General features: G+C 51.3%; 2 protein-coding genes across 9 annotated transcripts in view; one reads left to right on the top strand and one right to left on the bottom strand.

Moving 5' to 3' along the window:
- Positions 1-7,511, top strand: part of DNM3 (dynamin 3) — a 177,770-nt gene extending 170,259 nt beyond the window's left edge. For 5 of the 8 annotated variants that reach the window (XM_038183206.2, XM_072041609.1, XM_038183200.2 and 2 more), the window contains one exon: positions 1,512-5,867. In XM_038183206.2, the coding sequence (XP_038039134.1) occupies positions 1,512-1,581 (70 nt within the window). In that variant the 3' untranslated portion in view covers positions 1,582-5,867. Of the gene's footprint in view, positions 1-1,511; positions 5,868-7,308 lie in introns of those variants that run through there. The other 3 variants (XM_072041611.1, XM_072041608.1, XM_072041610.1) reach the window with 3 other exon arrangements.
- Positions 7,512-12,376: 4,865 nt separating this feature from the next.
- PIGC (phosphatidylinositol glycan anchor biosynthesis class C) lies at positions 12,377-13,603 on the bottom strand. The gene has a single exon (XM_027463124.3). It carries the CDS (start codon positions 13,362-13,364, stop codon positions 12,471-12,473), a length of 894 nt encoding a protein of 297 aa, XP_027318925.2. The 5' UTR covers positions 13,365-13,603; the 3' UTR covers positions 12,377-12,470.
- Between the last annotated feature and the right edge of the window lie 7,067 nt (positions 13,604-20,670).

Raw genomic sequence — 20,670 nt, 5'->3', positions numbered from 1 at the left:
GCGCCTGTGGCAGAGGGGCCCCTAGGGAGCCACAGCTTCTCCTTCACGTGGCAGTCTGCAGCAGGAGCCCGGAGCTAGCTGGGGTAGTTTTCAGCTCAGTTCTGGCTTGAAGGAAAATTCAAAATAGCAGTCAGGGTGCAATGGTTCAAGGAGGGAATAGGACTCAGACCTGATTTTGCTTCAGGTTCGGTTGGAGTGATTAAATCCAGGATATCCTCCCCCTGCGCTCTCCAGTCTCTGATCCAGCCATGCTAAATACCAGTTTGACTAAATCACATTATTTGAATTTATTGTGCTGCATTCAACCTCATATTAAAATGCATGCTTGGGCTTGTATCTTTTAAATTTGATATGAAGACAGCTGTATGCATTTTCCCTTGTTTGTAAATTGTATACACATGATATGATGTTTTCAGTAAGCGCTAAACAATGCAATGTGAGGCATTTCAACAAAGGAATAATTTAATGCAACCCAGCAGAAATGCAAAGCCTTAGAAGTGGTTCTTTATGAAACTACAAATTTTGGAAATGGGTCCAGAAGACCTACACTGGAGCAACACAAGAAACAATAGTTAACACAGTAACATTTTTTCTGTAAGAAAAATACACCATGAAGAAATTATATTTTGCCTTTTTTTTTTTTTTAGCTTGTTGATTTACTTGAACGCTTCAGTTGGCATATTTTCTGTTTGTTGCATGTTAGGGATTAAAATTCTCATTTCTTCACCAAAAGAGAATATTGTCATACAAGATGCAATTCAAGCCAAACAATTTTTTTTGGTCAAGTGTAAATTTGTCTCATATATTATGTTCCAGTTCAAAGGATATTAACACATTGTTGCATTCTTTTCATCTTCTATTTAGTTTTAACCAAATGAGACATTTTCTTTGTAATCTTCTTCAGAGACGGGGACAGTTCCTAATTTCACAGGTAGAGGACAGAGGAAGGGAAGGTTTTGCTTTGTCCAGGTCGTTATTGAAGTCTGCCAAAGCTGGATTAGAAGCGAAGAGCCCTTGACTCACCACCTTGTTCGGACCAGAGCTCAGCTTTATATTCTTGTGATGATCGAGGCTGGATTGAGGAATGGAGAGAGTTGTACCACCCATGAAAGAAAATGGGGAGCAAAAAGGCTGTGAAAGAGAAGGAACGGAACAAATAGCAGCAGGATGGTGCTGAATAGCTAGGTAAGAGAGCAGCCTGGCTGTGAGGACCGGCAGGATCAGAAAGCAGGAATAATGATCATCCCCTGGTGCTTCCCCTGGCCTAAGAGGGTAACTGTGTTCAGAGGTTAAGACTGTGGACTGTCGAATACGTGAGAGAGCTGAGGTATGCATGTGGCACTCTTTACTGTCCTCGTTTTCAGGCATGCTTAGAACTGTCGTGCTTTGGTGCATGTGGAAATGTGACTTTTGTGTTTTATGTGCATGTGCATGTTCACGTAGTGACAGCAAACGGTGTGGGGTTCGTTCTCAGTGTTTGTGCTTACTGTCTCTTTTCTCTCTCTCTCCAGTCGAAGACCACCCCCTTCACCTACTCGGCCCACTGTAATTCGTCCGTTAGATTCATCCCTGTTAGACTAAATGAAGTTTCTGGCATGCCATTCCTTGTTAACCAAATATGTGGAAGCAAATTGCTTGGTAACTGTTGCAATAACCAATGTATAGTCGCATGTATGGACATCTATAGGCAAGTAACCAATTTTACTGATATACTCTGTCCATTCTGCTTTGTTTATGAGGTCTTAAATGTTTTGGGAAGGTCTGTACTGTCTTGACTTTTCCTTTCACAATAGCTGATGTTAGCTAACTTACTGACACACGTGTTTGCTCAGGCAGCCATGCTCACGATCCTGTACACTCAAAGGAGGGCTTGAGTTTGTGTGTGTTTGTGCACGTGTTGATTTGAGCTGCATCTTCTTTTCTCTTCTCTGCGAGGAACCTTGCTTTTTATTTGTACCTTCCAGGTTTTCTGCCATTTGGCATTTTACAGTTGTGCCCACCTTCTTTTTTGATGTTTGAACCAGGCAAAGAAAACCAGTGTGGTTTCTTATCAATCTCTTCTGACAGCCCCACACCTGCATGCCTCTTTTGCAAGAAACTTGCTGGAAGGCTGCTTCTCCCATAATTTCTTCTTCTCCGAAGCCTAGTTTATAAGGAATGCTGTTAAACTGGAAGGGTGTGTATGGGACAATGTGTTTTATTTCCTTTCCTCATGGATGACTGATACTTCGAGCTTGGGTGATTAGTAAGGACAGGGCTGCAGTGCCCCAGCCTGAAAGGTGTGGAGCTGTCTCACTAGCAGCAAGGATGGGAGAAGGGTGGTTTGAAGAGCCAGTACATGACAGAGTGGTATGTGCTGGTTCAGTTTGTCCTCTGGTAGTGCTTACTCACCTTAGTCCTCCCACTGAACTCGTAGGAAGGTTTATGCCTAGGTAAGTGGATGTAGTGTGTATATATATATATATTGCATGGCAGGATCCAGGGAACTGAGCATTGTTTTGGGCCATTTTGTGAAGCAGAGGGGAGGTAGATATATGTACATATATGTATACACATGCATACACACATGCACAGCTGTAAATAGGTGACCACTCCTCTGCCCACTGCATGAGCCAATTCAGAGCTATGGCCTAGATTTGCATCTGAGCTTTCCAAGGATCCACTGTGGATTTGAGATACTTGCTCACACCAGTCGATAAATTGCCGGTATGGCCTCCAAAAAAAAGATTTTCTCTTTGCATTTCTTGATATCCCACACACCTCAGATTAGGAGTCACTTTATCCAGCCAGCTACTGAGAAGTGCTCAGCTGTGCACCCTGGCAGTGTATTATTTTAGCAGACATTCACCTTCCGAGGTCCTCTCTGCCTGTTGCTTTACACGTTCTGTATCAATGTGTTATAAAAACCTTTTGTCTTAACTCGGCATTACTTCACTTTAAACACTTAGGGTCAGTGTTACCCGTGTAGTTTAAAACTTCTTGAGTCGACAGAATTAAGCTAGAGATTAATTTCAGAAAATATTAATTGCTGTTATTACAATTATGGTTACAGATCCCTAGGCAAAGCAATTGGTGGTTTCGAAGGTCCCCGCTATAATCAGTCCAATAAATTCATTTATTGAGGCTGCATGTAGGGCTCCAGCGCGCTGTAGCTCCGTGGTTAGGAAGAATCCAATCAAAGAGCCACAGCCAATGGGGATTTTTGCTGTTAAATATTCCCAGGCTGCTGATTAAATAAGTTGTGTTTGCCGCTGAAGCAAATCATGTTTCTGCTTGCATAAGAGAGACAAGTTTGGGAAAGCATCATGATTTGTATGTTAGCCTAACTTTAATTTCCTGTAAACCTCGTACTTACGACACACACGTGGGGAGTCTAGAGGTCAACATCTGAAGCATGGGGGAGATGGAATTTGTCAGAGCACCGGCACCTCGGTGATCTCAGAAAAGTCCTTAAATGGCTGCTGTGTGTTTGGAGAACAGGCCTACAGCTTCACAATCAGGTGCACAGAGTCAGCTTTCAAGGATGAAAAGGCTGTAGGAGGCTGTAAGTCCAACTGTGCGTTTCTGGTTTTTACTACCAAAAACCTACTCAAAGCATATTTTGATCATGTTTCTTGGTCTACAGCTTTCTGCTGCATGGTACTCTCTGCTGTTACGTGTAGTCCATCAATCAGGTGTATTTTTATAGCTATAGTAGTCCATTTTGTTGCCTGGCCAGCAAATCTGTGTATAGTTTGTCAGAGCTCTATCACTGACTGGCAGCTGCCTTCTGATAGAAACTCAAGCTTAGCACCTCTTGCAGCTTGGCCACAGAAGGTCACTGTACCCCCAGATTTGTTCAGTGATGCTGCAAGCCTATGGTTTGGGTTTATCCCACCTCACCCTAAGCGTTTTGCTGAGTTGCCTCCAGAAGGGGTGATTCAGACCGGTGTGACTGCATGGGAATGCTGGTAAGGTAGGAGCTTAATTAGATGACAAAGCTCTTGGCCTAAAAACATGTATTTAAATCCTCTGTACCTTAGACTTCTGAATTTAATGACTGTTTCTGTCAAGCATAAAGGAAATAGCTAGCACAGTTCAGCACTATCCTTAACTCTGCCCCACAGGAAATTGTATTTCTCAGCGGCAATCCTGAATTGTAAATGAAGCTCCCAGGAGCGGATTGAGGAGAGAAAGAGGAGGCAGCAGTGAGGCACCCATGGCCCTGGTGTGAGCACCATCTGGTTCTGTGCTCAGTATTGAGCTTGTGGGACGTAGCAGGTAGCTGCACTCCCCTCCTCTGCATCTCCATCACACCTAAATCTGAACCTGCTGCTAAAATGCAATGCTTTTAGATGTGTAGGCTAATAATTAACCTTTAGCACAGATCCAGAGTTCGATGATTTTACCTCTTCTTGCATATATACTTTTTAGAATCAACTATGTAGAATTGTTTCTAGAAAAAAATGCTAAGTGCTTCACAAGAAATTGCCACTTCCAACTGAATAAACACTCTGCTCCTAGTCTTGACCCCTTTTCTTGTACTGTGCAGTGCCTGGGATGGATGATTCTGGTGAGCCGTCTCTCTCCCATCCCTTGTTCTCAGAGGAGCAACTTGCCATCACCTCACTCCACACCTGAAGGAGAGGAGAACAGGCTCACCAGTACCTTAAGGGATCTACTGGGGGGGCTGGCTGGCTGAGAGTGGCTGCTGTCCCCTCTGCAGATACCCTTCCCCAGGGTCAGCTGAACCTGAGCTCCTGGATTGGAGAAGCACAGGTTACTCTCCCTTTGTTTGATCCCCTCTGGCAAAGCTCAGAAGATTGCTAAGGAGCAGAGGAGACTCCCGTTAAGCAACAGCAGGTTTTTTGAGCTTACGTGAGCCAGATGATGTAGGCAGCTAGGTTTCAGGAGGGTGTTTATCTAGTATTGCGTGTAGGCTAAGCCCGAGTCTCTGCCCGGAGAACATGTTCCACTTTTCCTTGTCATGGCTGACCAGCAGCTGAGGAGTTTGCTCATGCCGTAAATAGTTCTTGGCCTTTGATGTCAGGGGATCTTGCGTTACGTTAAAATGCTTGTATGTTCAGAGAAAAGGCTTATGTACATAGTTAACCTGTGTTTATTTTATTGCTGATCTTGTTGCACTTTGAGTAAGCCTCGTAAAAATAGATTATTATATTAAAGGAGATGCATTAGAGGTTACAACTCTTCATGTTAAAGCATAACATAGAAAATATTATACTCTGTATCGCAGGCCAATACACTAAACGTGTGTACATCATATGGAGATTACTGGCTAGTTCTGTCTTTCTGTCTTAAAACAGTCCAAACCTCCTGAATTGAAAGCAGACCTATTTTGCACATGTGGCACTGGGGAGACATGGACTTTTTGGGATGCTTGTGGCACACGTCCTCCCGCGGTGGCACTGAACCTGCTCCCTGGGCTCTAGCAGAACAGCTTCCCTGTGTAAATGAACGTTACTCTGCCTGTCTTTCCTCTTGCTTTGTCTGCAGGCGAGCTGATACCGATGGCTCCTCCCGTCCAGACAGTCCTCCACTCTTGCTTGATATATGATTTGTCCCGTCTTGCCGGCCGTTTGCTTTACTTCCTGTCTCTTTACTTTTCCAGGATGGTGTAAACAATGACTTCTTTTTGTAAGAAGCAAGCGCTTAATTTCTTTCCGAATTTTGCTCTGTATGTTAATGCCCTGTTTCATATGAGCCAAAACATCTGCCTTTGGTTTCGTAGTCTGTAAATGGTTCCTGGTGTTGACCTTTGAGCACAGTGAGTCGATTCCCGAAACCACGGTCATTACCGAGCATCGCATACACCTGCTGTAAACATGTTATGCTGCATTTCTGAACCTGAAATAAACTGTAACTCCTGCTGGGCTTTTATTATTACTTTCTGGATGTGCATGAGCGGGCTCCAGTCTTGTACCGTAATCTCAGCCTGCTCACCACCTCGGTTGGGTCTGCAGCGAGGATTTACCGGAGAGGTGCGTTGCTGTTCAGATCACTCCAAGTGTCGGGAAAGGGGGAGACGAGAGAGAAGTAGCCCACAGGAAGCATTCAACCTTCTGCCCTGCTAGGGGCTTGGATGTTTTGGGGGTGTTTTGCTGAGTGAATATTTTTCAAACAGAGCCTGGTGTTGGTTTCATTGCTGGGAGAAGCATATTTGAGGGGGGCCGAGAGCTGAGCACAGGGCCAGGGTGAGTCCTCAGGAGCAGAGTAAAACTGTGCCTGTGTACGTGTGCTGCTTGGAAGGGATTTCCCCTAAAGCAGTTGTGTATGACCACGCAGCTGCCTCAGAATGCCTTGATTACTCAGTTCCTCCCTCAGATTGGTACGAGCCAAGTAACTGGAATGGGTGCTCGGAGGAGCAGGTCCGCACGGCACGAGTACAGCACAGCAGCAGGGGGCATTTCCCACCAAGCAGCAGGCACTCAGCTGGTCCTTAGGTTTGGGGAAATTGGGAACAAAAGGTGGAACAAACAAAGCAGTAACGTCCCCATTTGCGTTCACAGCAAGCTTGCTGTAACACTTCGGGACATTTTTTTTTTAATAGCCTTTAATGGATGTGCCCAAGGCAGTCTGCACAGGCTCCCTGAGCAAACAGCAGCATGACACACGTGTCCGTCTGCCTGGGGTACGTTACCTCTCCCTCTGTGAGTTGTTTCCAGGCGTGCTGGCCAGCAATGCACCAGTGCTGTGTGCTGGATAACGGGGTGAGCGGCCGCTCTTCTCCATCCAGGCCACGGAGCCATCCACTGCCAAGGGTCTCTCCTGCAGGTTTTGGCAGTAGATTGATTACGCTGCTGTCACCCAAGCTTTTAGCCTTCCCCAGCAAGGTTCCCTTCTGATACCCCAGTCCAGCTCATAGACACATGTTCACTCGCTCCTGATTTCATCAGAGTCTCATTTGAAAAAGCTCTATTGCAAGAGCAGCGTTTGCAGCAGGTAGTGGTGTAGATTTTAAGGCTGGCTAGAGAAAAGCTCTTCTAGGAGGATATTATTTCCTGCACGAAAAGTAGAAAGCCTCTGAGCAGCAACCTTCACACTTGTGATGGGGTTGTCCTAGCTCTCTGGCGCCAGCACATCAGATGGGAAATGGTGAGGATGAAAGCAGAGGCTGTGCTGATAGCCAGCTGATTCTAATCTCCTTCTTGCTCTTTTCCTCACTGTGCATGTTCGGTGCCTTTTTTTTCCTTAACCCATTTTGTTAAGATAAATTTGTATATGAGTCATTCTACTGTATCTCGACCTTTTGTTTTAAATCTCTTCTCCCCCTCCCCTTGAATTTTGGGTTATTTTTTGTCTTTTTCCTAGGCGACCTCCTCCAGCTGTTCCAGGAAGATCGTCCTAACACACACACATCTTTTTTTTTTTTTTTTTGTTATGTGCAGTCTGTCATCTTTTCTCCAAAATTATCTTTAATTTGCACTAGTCTATTTGTAAATGAAATATTTTATTTTCAGATGTCAATGATAAGCCTGGATATAAAGAAAATAAAAGTCTGGCTACAAAATGAATGTGTGCTGGTTTTCTATTGAAGGATTTACCTACTGCTTCTCAAATGGAGCCATTAATGCTCCCTCCACAAAAGCAATTGCCTGTGCTCTGTGGAGACCCCCACCCTCCGAGGTGTTGGAGGGAGGGACGTACTGCTGGGATTCCACCTCCAATTTCTGAATTCACAAGCCACCAGGACTGCTCAGTGTAAATACCTTTGGCTTAGTATTAGCAGGAAGAAGAATAATCAACGTCTTGAACAACAGAGACTGCAAAAGGCTCCTAACAGATGCTTAACGCACCCGCAGCAGCACCTGGCTGCGTGCTGAGTGGAAAGTTGAAGATTGCAGCAGTCTCTCTGCCGATGAATCTGCACACTTATAGACACATCACAGCTGTTCTCACCGCTTTTTTCAAGCTAAACCTCTAAATTCTCTGCGAGCTGACCTCGTTGGAGCATCAGAGCTCAAATAGCTGCAGGTAGCTACCTCTGGGATTCCAAGTATTTCTGTCCCTCTGGCATCCGAGTGAAAGATAAGCAGGCCAGGTAAGATAAATAAGCCAGGTCTGACAAAGCTCTGCCGAGTTGGGGCAGTTCTTGCAGCTGATTTAGGACCCTGCTGACAACTCCTCTATCCAGGGAACTGCTGCCCCACCATGCTGGTAAATGAGTTTGCTCAAGTGATAGGGGGTTGTAAGCCCAGAGAGCTGCAGACTTGTACAGATTTTTGTTTGCACCTCACTTAGGCTTTGTCTTTTGATGGAGTACAACAAAGGAAACAATAAAGGTATTAGCAGAAAGCAGGGGAAACACAAACATGCCAACAACAGTAACTCTTAGGAAGAGAATCTTTCCTGCTAGACTTTTGAGTTGTGTGTACTAGACTAGGAATTGCAGCAGCTGGAAGGAGAATAGTGATGGGCAATGTGCTTCCCAGCACCCTGGTTAAAGGGAGAAGTGGAGGATCCTAATGGTCATGTGAACATAACTTCCAAAAGGTAGGACGAGAAGTGAGCTTGGGCTGGCTTACTTTGCTGCATCTCTCAGCAGTGGAACTCGCTGCCCTCAGAGACAGAGGCAAAACAAACAAACAACAACAAAAACAGCATTCAGGAATTGTGCTTTTCAGGATTGCAGGAGAGATGACATCTGTACCCAGCTGGCTCTGCAAAAGGCAGGAGGTTTTGGCTTCACTTCACCTCTCAGGTAAGAGGGAATGGGACCAGGCTGAATTTTACAAGCTACTTTTTTTTTCCAGGTTGTTCAAGAATCTGTTCTGTACTAGGGCAGCTCTCACTGCTCTCCCTCTATGGTATGGTGTGGTACTGAGAAAGGAAGCAATGACAAAAGGTGGCTGATACTTTATTTCTAAGGCTTTATCTACTGCACCTCAGAAACTGCTGCTGCCCTCCTGTCTGCCAGCCAACCTCAGTGTGTTAGGATGTAAGGCACAAAGTTCTTTCGGGGGACGTTTTATAGTGTTATATTTTTCACAGAAACGTTTACCTTCTTCAGAAGTATTTGATAAAAATGTTGTTGGAGATAGGACTGAACTTCATGGTTTTCAGGTAGCTACTCCTAAAATCTCATAAATAGTAGAAGGGATTGGTTAGCATAAGGGCCTTTGTGCTGGGAAACCTTGGCCACGTGCTTTGGCTTCAGCTCGTGGGGTGACTTTCTGAAGAAGCCGTTTAACCTTGTCTGTGCCATTTCCATCTGGCAATGGCATATGTTCTGTGGGTAGGGGGAGAAGGCGGGTGGTGCTGCACCCCAGCCGGTGACATTATGCATCCCAGGCTGCTGCTCAGGGGATGATTTCAGACCAAAATCTTTGTTTTGGTTTCCTGATCGCTCAGACTCTTGCCGTTGCCTCTCGTGGCACAAAGCTACGTGACGTGCAGAGCAAAGCCTAGCGATTACTGTGGGAATTGAAGAGATAAAAAGGTCTTACCTTCAAAGACTAAAGCTTCACTGTTCCCAGGCTTCCCAGACGCCGGTCTCCCACGTGCAGGAGGGACGGAGGCCCCTGCCAGCCCGCTGGGGCTGCTGTGGGTGGCTGCCGCTTGCCTTTCCCTGCTGCACGCTCTGTAGATGGAGATTCCAGACGGCACGTGGCAGCGACTCCCCCAGGAGCACGGCTTAGCCCCAGCCAGCGTGCAATTACTTGCGTTTGGGCCAGATTCAAATCACAAGAAAACGTCCCAGTGAGGCGCTGCATCTCAGCGGGACTTGGGAATGACAACTAGAAAGAAAGGAACTGCGCTTTTGTAACACCAATTAATTTGTGTTTAAAAAGTTTAATTCTGTAGAGGTGGTTGATGATGATTCAGCTACGTGCGAACTACAAAGGACCTATTTCTTTGCTTGGTCTCATCATGGGCACCAGCAAAGCCTCAGAACGAGGCTCAGGTAGCGAGTGCTCAAAGGGCATCCGATTGTACTGCTGAGTTGAACACAGTTACGGCTAAGTTCTGCTCTGTAGGGCATGTTCTGACCTCAGGCACAAAGACGTACTCATTATGGCCATTTATTCCAGCAGTGCTGCAAAGTGTGCAGGCTAACGAGGCACTGAAAGGAAGCAGCAGGGCAGAACAGAGAGGCTTGTGGCTGCGTGTGGAGATGAAGCTGCCTGCGGCAAGCTGAGCAGGACAAATCCTGGCTGGAGCCACCAGAGGTGGCCTGCTGGATCAATCCAAGCTCAGGGATCTCTGTTTAGTGACCTACTGGGTTCTAGTTGGGGTTGATACGATTGTGGCACAGCCACCACATGCCACAGTTAGCTTCAACTTGCCCAATAGGTCTCCATCGGCTCGAGGCTACCCCACTGGGAACCCATCTCCTCCTCCTCCTGGACATGGCCATTCCGCAGCAGAGCAGGTGACCTGAACATCCCAGTGTGGGGCTGTCCTGCTGTGCACCGAGCAGCTCCAGACAAGCAGAGAGCTCCAGTGAAGGTAAGAGCACGGACTCTGGATCATTTCGAGTCCTCCTCAGGGTCTGAGATGAAGCTTTGCTGGGGGAGCAACACAGAGCCACGGAGTCTCTGCTAGTCCTTGTGTTTCTAGCTCCCTTATTGCCCAGAGCCACATTACTTCGTGCCCATTGCCACTTGGAATCATACCTTGGGAACTGATATTTGCACTTTTCCTAACCCAGAGTTGGTTTTGAGAGTCTGAATTTGAGCGGATTATTTTTTAGGAAACATTTCACTTCGGGTGAATGTGTCTGGCAGAAATTATGCTTTCTTGTAGCCTTAAATCCAGCCTCAAAACAAAAACCCCGAGGCTACCTTGCCCTGTTTGCATTAGCCTAATGAACCATCAGATCCCTGCAACCACCTTGAGCTGGTGGTGAGGGACAGCTGCCCCCCAGCCCCATGTGCTGTGCCTAACGATGAAAACAGCCCCCACGCACACACCGTTTTGTCCCCATTATCCCAGATATTGCACATTCAGAATGGAGTCAGGCATGTGCTCCACCTGAGATGCACCAGCAATTGATAACCACAAAGATTTATGACTGCAGTTAGGAACAGTTTGGGGACAGCGGTGTGTTTGTGCAGCAGCAACTTCAAGTAAACCTGGCTGCTGCTAGCACGGCCCCTACCAAGACAGAAATTAACTGCAGGAGATAGGCAGGCTAGATTTGATTACCTTCTTTGACAATTTTTAACTTTTAAATTTACACCAATCCCACTGAAATCTTGCCCTACTGATGGACTCTGTGCATCTGCTTGGGGTGGCAGCATTGCAGTGGCATTAGCCTGACACAGGATGGGGCCCCCTGGTCCCTGGCAGCTGCCTGGCTTTCTTGGGAACCTCCTCGTGAAGAAATGATTTTCTTTCTGAAGGGCTGAAGAATGTCATCTTGATTGTGAGCATCTGGCTACTCCGCGCTCCCCACGAGCCTGGAGCACATACTCTAAACCTCTGCAGGTTTTCTTTAATTAAAAACAAAATGAGATGTAGTTGTCACCATGACAACAAACAGCAACATTTAAAACTTGGCAAATGTCATAACAAAGCGCTGGAGGTGTTGGAGGCTCTGCAGTGGGTTCTCATTTCCTAGGAAGCCCAAGGAGCCAGCGCCTGCTCGCTGGGAAGACGCCAGTGCTCCACGTGAGCCGTTTGCCTGCAAAAAAACCCTTCACACTCGGTGGGTTTAATCGAGCAGGAACTCACACTTCTGTAGCAGTGGGGTGCCTTGCCCTTGTCACCTTTCACCATCCCAGAGCGTGCGTGCAAAGTTGGTGCTGCTGCATCTTACAGGAAAACTCACTGGGATGGTTTAAGCATCTCCTTGCACTGCTTCCAGGGTAGGAGGGGTCTGAGTGGCCTTTACACCGAAAGGAGCAGTGCTAGGGTGAAACACCGCAGGAATGAGAGCTGTCAGCCTCAGCTGCTGCAGGTCCCGTGGTCTGCAGAGGTGCTGGTGGTCTCAGACACTTGGTGGTGTGCCTCTGCATACAGGTGTGTCTGCTTGGCCCAAGTCCGTGCCCTGCTGGACCACCTGCCCCTGGTGCGTGATGGAAAAACTCAAACAGCACAGCAGGGCCGGCTCGTCCCGGGCTGGCCTCCAGCCTGACTTGTTTGCCAGGAGCGCCCTCTGTTGCGGTATGTGCGGAGCTGGACAGACGGACACTGGACACATAGTGCTGGACAGGACCAGGCTGGGCCCTGTCACTGCTGCAGCACCCTGGGGCTGGGCTGGGTGCCCGCTGGGTGCACCCACAGAGTGTGCTGAGCTGCGGCCTCATCCCTCTGCAAGATTTTGCTCTGTCCCTCTGTCTCGATGGCCAGAGCTGGACAAAAACACCACTGTGGATCTGCCAGGCACCACCCTGCTACAGGGCTGTTACAGAGCACACACAGACACATTCCCCGCTGCTGTGTGAGAGGTTTTATTGAGCTGGAGATCCCCCCAGAAAAGTCCCTCCGTGCTGCTTGCAGCACAGAGCCCCTCTCCCCCCTGGCCAGGCCTACGTGAGGAACCTGGAGAGGTCCTCCTTGATTTCTGCCTCGTCCCACGGCCCGTGGATGTTGTCCTTGAGCTGCTGAAGCCGGATGAGGCAGTAAGGGCAGAGGCAGGAGATGGAGAGCAGCAGCGAGGCGAAGAGCACTGCACCCACGCTGGAGACGCTCGCCAGCCCTGCCAGCGCCGCCAGCGCGAAGAGCACGGTCACTGCCACGTAGCAGCATGGTGTCCGGGCCTTCAGCTTCTTCTGCAGCATGGGCCAGAGGGCGAAGATCTGCATGGCGAAGGTGACCATGACGAAGGCGTGGAGGGAGCGCGGCAGGCGCGAGGCCAGGCACACCGAGGCGAAGATGGCCATGTTAAGGGACAGCGTGCTGGACACGATGGCGGCGTTGGCGCCATAGTCGAAGAAGATGAGGTGGCCGAGGAGCATGAAGACCGACATGGCGTAGATCGTGTCCGTGCTGATGGACTCCGTCAGCGTCTTCAGCACCGGGGAGAAGCCGTAGGTGAAGGCGAGGAACACCAGCGTGCTCTTCAGGTCTGCCCACCGCGTCCGCCCGCTCTCCTGCCGCCCAACCCCGGCGTCGATGGCATCGAAGAGCACGTAGCCGAGCAGCGAGGAGGCCAGGGCCGCCCCAAACAGCCCCTGCGGGCTCAGCACCCCGGCGTCCATGTACCACCAGGTGACGACGAAAACGCAGACGCTGCAGAGCTGCTGCACCACGGCCCCCGACTCGAAGACCACGGCCCAGTACTGGTACTGGCGGGCGTGGATGTTCTTCCGCAGCTCCTCCAGGAACCTCTGGTCCACGTAGTTATCGGGGAAGGGCTGCCGCTCGTACAGCACCTTCTGCCAGCAGCGCCTGGGGCTCGTCTCCACCTGCGCACACACCATGCTGCAGCCCAGGGGCTGAGGAAGGAGCCCGCTGCGGGACCCCTTTGGGCTCTGCCAGCGGGCTCGGGCAGCACCCACCTCCCCCTACAGCCCCCCCCCAGGCACGGATAAGAAGCGGGGGCTGCCCACAGCGGCAGCAGGAACCCCTCAGAGCCCCCCCGGCCGCGGGGAAGGGACGCGGGATCCTCCCGGCCCCGCCGCCTCCGCCTCAGCCGAGCCCGGGCGGGCGCAAGGGACGCCGGGGAGCCCGCAGCCGCCATCTGGCGGTGGGAGCCCGGCCCTGCCCGGCTGAAGGGGCCGCTAATGAAATTCTCGATGATTATTAAATGACGAAAGATCCCCCTCCTTCAGCTCGTGACAGAGCAGCAGGCGCCGAGGCTGATTTTAGTTGAAGCACAGAAAGCGTGTGGGTGTTCCCAGCGCAGTGGGGAGGGGGAGATGGGACCCCCTGGCAGCCCACCCCTGTGCTCGTTTAGCCACCCCGCTTTGGTTTGGGGTTCCTTTGGGGTTCCTGTGAGCAACCACAGTGCTTTGGGGACACTGTGGCACCTCAGTGGTGTGAGCCGCCCGGGTCTGAAGGGCAGCTGGGTACGTCCAGGTGGCCCAGACTTTGCCTGTGAGGCACTGACTCACCTGTGCCTGCGTGCCACGCCACGGGACCGGCCACGTCACCGCCCGTCCCCACCGGTCAGAGGCGAGCCATGGAGTCACCCCTTGGCCCTGCCGGGGCGACGTGGCCGGCAGGGTGTCTTGGCAGCAGAGCAGCTGGGAGAGGGACATTCCCGTCACGCCCCGAGCAGTGCCTAGGGTCAAGGGTGCGAGCCCCGTTGTGAGCGCCTCAGTTCCCACTCTTCATTCCGTGCAGCATTCGGGGTTTGTGTTTCCTAAACCCCAGCTCGGGGGAAAGAAGCCGGCACCAGAGCACTTCCCCAGTGCCCCCCAGCCTGCGTTTCGGCTCTGAGACCACAAGAACGACTGTGGCGTTGCACAAGCGACCCTGCCGCGGACGTGCTTGGTTTCTGCAGGGCTCCCAGCCCCGCAATATGCCGCTAAAGCTGCTTGGAAGCGATGCTGGAAAAGGTGACAGGCTGGGATTTAAATAGCTGTGACTGATCTAGGCCTCCACCAGAGAAATCTGAATATCAAAGCATTCAAGGCACCGGTCTCAGGGGCTGCCTCAAAGTGTGTCTGCGTGTTCCCAGCGCAGGGCGATCAGGTGGGAACTGGTGTTTGTGGTGTGGCCCCCGTGCTTGGGGGCCGAGCGTGCCTGAGGCTGCAGGGATAAGCATGGATCCTGGGCATCCCTGCATCCTTCAGCTCCTTTTTTTCCCCGTTATCCTGCCCGTGCTGAATCCAAAAGGGCACCAGGAGCAGGGCAGGTCACCTCACGGCACACACTCGGCCCTTTTTGCCATCCCGAGCCGCTGCTGCGGAGCCGGGCCCATCCACAGGCAGGTTTTGCTAGGTGTGGGGGCGGTGGGACCGGCAGGGCTGCCTGCAAGCACAGCTACACGCGCCCGGGCTTCATTCCTCTGACAACTGATCCCTGAGTTTTTCCCTTTGACCCTGGAGCTGAAACCTCCCTTTGCAGGAATGTTTTCGGGGGGAGTTTGGCGCAGCTCCAGCTGCTGAATTTTTCCATGAACAGAGACCAGCCCCTGCCTTACAAGGCCCCACAGCATTTGCTGCGGCTGCTCTCCTGCAATCACCTATTTAAGGATTTAAGTCCCCAGTGGGGAGTGGGACAACGCCAGCCCTTAGGCTCTGAGCAGCCCTGCAGCCACAAAGCTGGCGCTGGTGGCTGTGAGCCCCATGGGAGGATGCTGGGGCACATGGAGCTGGTTGCTCAGGCTCCCCCTGCAGCAGTGGGCTGCTGACCACCTCCGTGAGGGTTCTCCTGTGCTTGTTGTTCCTAAAAAGTACAGCAGACTGAGCCCAGTTCTCCTGATCATCCCCCTTGCCATGCACAGGTTGGGTTTCCTGGCTCCAGGTCCATATCCCTGTCCCAGGGACAAGGTGACCCTGCCGGGGTCCCCTTCCAGCTTGAGGGCAGGGATCAATGGGATCCTGTCCTGTAGGGGATCTCTGTGCGAGTCACCAGTTCATTTATTTTTTTTTAATGTTTTTTCTTTTTTTTTTTTTTTAAATGTCCATAGGAAACAGCAGCCAACAATGATGTGAAGAATGCACTCTGCCAGCTGCAGGCCAGGCGCTCCAAGGTGGGACACGGCCAAATTTCAGCTGCCCAGGTAACCTCAGCTCAACCCACACTGTACGTGGCACATCCTTAGTGCCCAGGGAGGAAACCAGGCTTCGGGACACAGCTGCAGCCTGTCTGAGGGACACGCAGGTGGGTTGTCACTGAAGCTGGGGATGAAAAAAGCAGGTTTGTGAGCAGGTTTGGTCTCAAGTTCCCAACAGCAGGCAGAGCAGGGCTGGGGCTCCCAAATAAAGCTTTTGTCAGGCGGCTTCTGACTGCGTTCCTCTTTGTTTTGCCCCAAACTTGAAGCCTGGGGATGGGATGTGAGGTGCTGACCCAGATCTGCCGCAGTCAGTGGAAACACTTGAAGAGCTGTAGGTGGCTAAAACTCGCCAAAAAATCAGCCCCTTGGGGGACAAAAGCAGGGACAAAAGTGTTTGGGGGTGCTTGCAGGGAGGGCGATGGTTGCTGGCCCCAGCCTCCCCTAGCAGCTCTGGCACAGCACAAGCGGCGTGAAGGGATGTGGTGTTTCCTGGTGAGGTTTTTACTGTCTGCCCAGGGGAAATTTCTGTTCTTTGGCTGCGTAAGTGCAAAAAAAAAAAATAAAAACAGAAACAGGCTGGGGGGGTGGGGCAGGTAAACTGGATGAAACAGAGTACAGAAACAGGGCAGCTTTTATAGGAAGCGTAGAGGGGGCTGTTGCAGGAATGTGAGTTGAAAGCAGTTGTCCCAGGGCAGAGTAAAGGAACCTGGTGTCTGTGGTGCATGCCGTGTGCTCACAGAGATGGTGGCTGAGCGCTGAGGCCATCCCTAGAGCCCTGCCCGACAGACTCCCCCTTCCACTGATGCTGCTGATCCCTTGTGCTAACCAGGGGGAGAGCAAAGCTCAGAGCAGTGGCGGGGCTTTCCTCTGGTTGTACTCTGTCACTGCAGGGGAGCTGAAAGGGGCCATGGCCTGGGTGAACCCCACCTGTAACATTTTTTCTTGCCTGCAGAGGCAAACCATCCACGTGGGTTTTGCTTGTTCCTGCCCTTGCAGGGTTGCCCTGGGGCATTCGATTCCCTGGGAATGGCCCGCAGGCCCCTGGTCATCTGCCTCCCTGTCTTTAAATATCCGCCAGAGAGCGGAGGGGATGGAGCCAGGTGGGAATTTGGTTTATTTTAGTGCTTGGCAAGATGGGAAAGGAAGCAGCTGAGCCTACGGGGGTGCCCTTTGCGTGACCCGGGCGCTTGCACCGCTGTGAGCATGGTGCCACCAGCTCAGCCCAGTCCCTGTGCTGTGCCAGGGGAGTTTTGTTTTTTACAGCCCTTCTCGTCCCTTGGCATACATTTGGCATGCTCCTTGTGCCACCGGTACGAAGCTGCAGGGGATGGCTGCCCTAGACAGCCCCCAGCCTGGGGTGCTGGCAGTTTTGGTTTTGTGTTGACGAGGTGACAGCTGTGCCACCTCTTTGCCCTGCTTTGGCCTCAATTTGCATGAGGGGCTGCTCCCCCAGCCCCTCAGCACCTTGTGGGCAGCTTCAGCCCACGCTGTCCTCCCAGAAATAGAGCCAAAAGCACAGCTTTACGCCTCCAAAGGCAAGTTTTGCCGTTTCTCTGTTTCTGTGGCAAGATTTGGTTTCTCTCTTTGCAGGAGGGCACGGCCAACAGGGAGCAGTGCTGCTGTGGCATGGAGCTCTGTGACAGCACAGCTGGCATGGGGCAGTGGCCTCCACACTGGGGTCACCCCAGCCCGTGGGGGCCAAGGACGTGGTTTTGGTTGTGTCACAGCTGGGACAGGACCAGGGCAGTGGTAGGAGCCTGGGAGGTGTCACGCTGCTCACTCCTCTGCCTCAACAATCCGTGCTGGGATGCGGGAGAGTGCAGGAGGCGACCACTGGCATTACCTCCGCCCATCTCCTGCCCCAAGCACGCATCCACCAGGGCTCTGGGAGCCGTGGGACCCTGCCTGGTCTACCCGTGCCAGATGTCAAGGCTCTCGATCGGCGCCGGCTGGCTGGAGATGAAAGCAGCCACGCTCCCACACTGGGTCACGCAGTCCCTGCCAGACACTGCTGTTTGCCGTCCCCCCTGCCTGCGGGGAGAGCTGCCTGCCTCCCCTGCAGTGTGGCTGCACACCCAGGCGAGGGTCATCAGTGCTCCATGAAGCAGAGATGGGCAAAAACCTGGGGACAAGAGCTTGCAAACTGCCTGGGGACAGATCTGGCTGTGGGGACAGGTTTGTGTTCAGAAGGAGTGGGTCGTTGCCCCATCTCAGGGCACTGGCACAACCGTGGGATCCTTTAGGATGAAACAGGACCTCCTCAGGAAGCCACTGGCCTCAAATTCCCCTGCTGGAGGCCGCAGTAGGACGGGGAGTGCCGAGCCATGACCCAGCACAGCACCAAGTTGTCACTGATGTTATGTTTGGCCAGCACCAGCCTTCCCCAGCCCCCAGATGGGGTGATGAGAGCCCAGGGCAGCGCAGCAGCGTTCAGAAACAACATCGAGCCCCCCCAAAATTACAGTGCTAACTTTGGAAGGTGTCACAGCGGATGGGCAGAGTCCCCGTGGAAGGGGGAGCTGAAACCAGTGATTTCCAGTGATGTGCTTGTTCTGGGGCTCGGTGCCGGGACGCATTAAGCAAACGTAATGAGGCATCGCGCAGAGCAAGCCTTTCAGTGACCCTACCCTACTGTATCTGCTGTTTATCGGGGGTCACTGTGACCCCTGTCTCACATCCAGGAGTCTGGCAGCCCCGCAGCACACCGTGGCATGCTGCAGGCTTTAGGTAATGCACAGGACGGGTGCAGGAAAGGAAATCAGCAAGCATGCACGAGGAGTTGCTGGGGTGCACATTTGGGATCGCACAGGAACACAGCACAAATGCCACCAGCACCCCTGGTGCCCCGTGCCAGGGGTGACATTTCTCAGGAGCTCCCACAAAAAAAAAAAAAAATCTATCTCACTGCATTTATTGGGTGATAAAAGAGCAGTTGGCAGCTCTGCTGGAAGCAGCATTTCTCCTGTTTGGTTTTGCAAGGAAAATTATCCCAAACCCACTTCTCGCACAGCTCTTTCCCCTTTGATGTGAGCTGAAGAGTTTTTGGCTACCCAGACGTTTCAGGGCTTTTTAAAAAAGTTTTACGCTGTTTCGCTGGATTTCCCCCCGCAAGTGGATTCCCCCCCGCAAGAGGTTAACGGTTCAGCTGTAAGTTAGAGGAAGTTATCTGAAGCAATCTTGCAATTTATAGCTTTTCGTTCACTAAATAAGAAACGGTCAGGAAATTAAACAGGAAATTGCATCTGGAAGGAAAACTCAGACAAAAGTTTGAGTTGTCAGAACACACTTAGGAAGGATTTGCTTTATTTTAAACAGTAAGGAGCCAAGATCAATAGTCAGAAAAAGAAGGAGCTTTGTGCAAATTAAATCACACATTAAGGAAAAAAAATAACAAAACACTTGGGGAAGAAAAGAAGGTTTTGTAAGGAGAAGGTGAGGATATCCTATGAAAAATCAGAAGTAAGGCTTCGCATTTTCAGCTTGGAGGTGCTGAAACACAAAGGCCTAGCTGAGAGCTTTACTTCAGCCTGTGCCAGCCTGGTTCCTGGTGTTGCCCACACCGTGCTTCACTGTGTGAGAAGCAGAAGCCAACAAGTGCCAAACACGATGCAGCTGCAGGGATCTTTCCAGGCCTCCCTCCTCCAGCAAAAGCTGCCGAGACGCTGCGTGCTCCTGGCCTCAGCTTTTCTGCAGGGTTGCCCAGCGGGGAGGGCCAGCCCCAGCCGAATGGGACTGCTGGGCAAGGGAAAATGCAGCTGTGAGCACTGCTGCTCCTTCTGCAAACTGCAGTGCTTTATAAGGATCCCAAGCAAATATTTGCTCCCGTGTCGCCTACGTGCATTGTTCTCAGGGTTAATTACAGGCTCCAGCAGGGAGATTGGGTAAGCTGTGATGTTGTTTTACCATCATACTCCTCATCTTATCAGCGTTTGAGAAGCAAGCTTAGCAAGTGCCGAACTGTATGGGTAGGTCAGGGCTGATGACCCGAAGCCTCTGCCTGGCAGGTGGCACTGAGGGTTTTCAGGTGTACGCTTGTACCTGGCGGCACCTGACTCGAGGAAGCTTTTCTCCAGGATCCTTTATTATATTTACTGTGGTGGCTTCCCTGAAACAATCTTTGCTATGACAGCTCTTCAACTGTGTATGGTTCAAGCTGCATGTGATTAATCCCCTGCTGATAAGAGGACCATAACACATGGGAGCCGTGCCAGCCCCGAGCAGCCACGTGGGCTGAGCAAATGTGGCCACGGAGGGGACCTGGAGGAGGCAGCTGTGGCCGAGGGTCGTGTTGCACTGCCTCTCGCAGCACTGTCCACCCCCAGGAGGAAGATTTTGGGCACTCCCTGACACGGTTAAAATAGCTGCGGGTGTGACGTGTGCTGTTGCTCCCACAGCTTGGAGAACACTGAGGAAGTTTGGGGGAATTTCCCACCACCAGGGGCACGGCTGGGGGACCTGCAGGGGGATTTCACTCAAACAAAGCAAGAGCTCGGAGCCTACCACCCATTTCTGACAGGGCATTTTAACAAAGGGCCACCCTCCTCTTAGAAATGCCGTTGTTTGACTTGGCAGCGTGTCCTGAAGGTAATAACTGCTCTATCATCATCGCACTGCCACTGTGGAGACTCTGCCCTTTGCGGGAAGAGGTGGCGTGGTTCTGATGCAATTAGCAGGACATCCCCTGCAAGAAGGTGTGACAGCACTGGTAGAGAAAGGCAGCCGTAGTGGCACACCATCAAACCACGGGCATGGATGTGGGATCCACGTGGGACTCGGCAGGTTTGTGAGCTGCAGTGGGGTGGCCCTGGAGGGGACTCAAAAGGGTTGGCCTCAGGCGCAGCCCTGTCCTCACCCCATTGTGCCCTTTGGGACCAATGTATGCACTCATAGGGGATCTGCTAGTCTAAAACCAGGTCTAAAAACACTCTTCAGGACTGAAAGCATACTCAACTTCTGGGGCTTGACAATTTTTGGCAAGAAAATAAAAAAGAGCGGGCTGTGCTTCTTGTGAAAACGTGTGCTTTTATGAAATGTTTCCTTGGCATGCTGGCTCAGGTCCCGCC

This window comes from Anas platyrhynchos, chromosome 8, assembly GCF_047663525.1.
Source record: "Anas platyrhynchos isolate ZD024472 breed Pekin duck chromosome 8, IASCAAS_PekinDuck_T2T, whole genome shotgun sequence".
Taxonomy (NCBI): Eukaryota; Metazoa; Chordata; class Aves; order Anseriformes; family Anatidae; genus Anas; species Anas platyrhynchos.
This window is presented reverse-complemented; position numbering and strand designations above follow the sequence as displayed.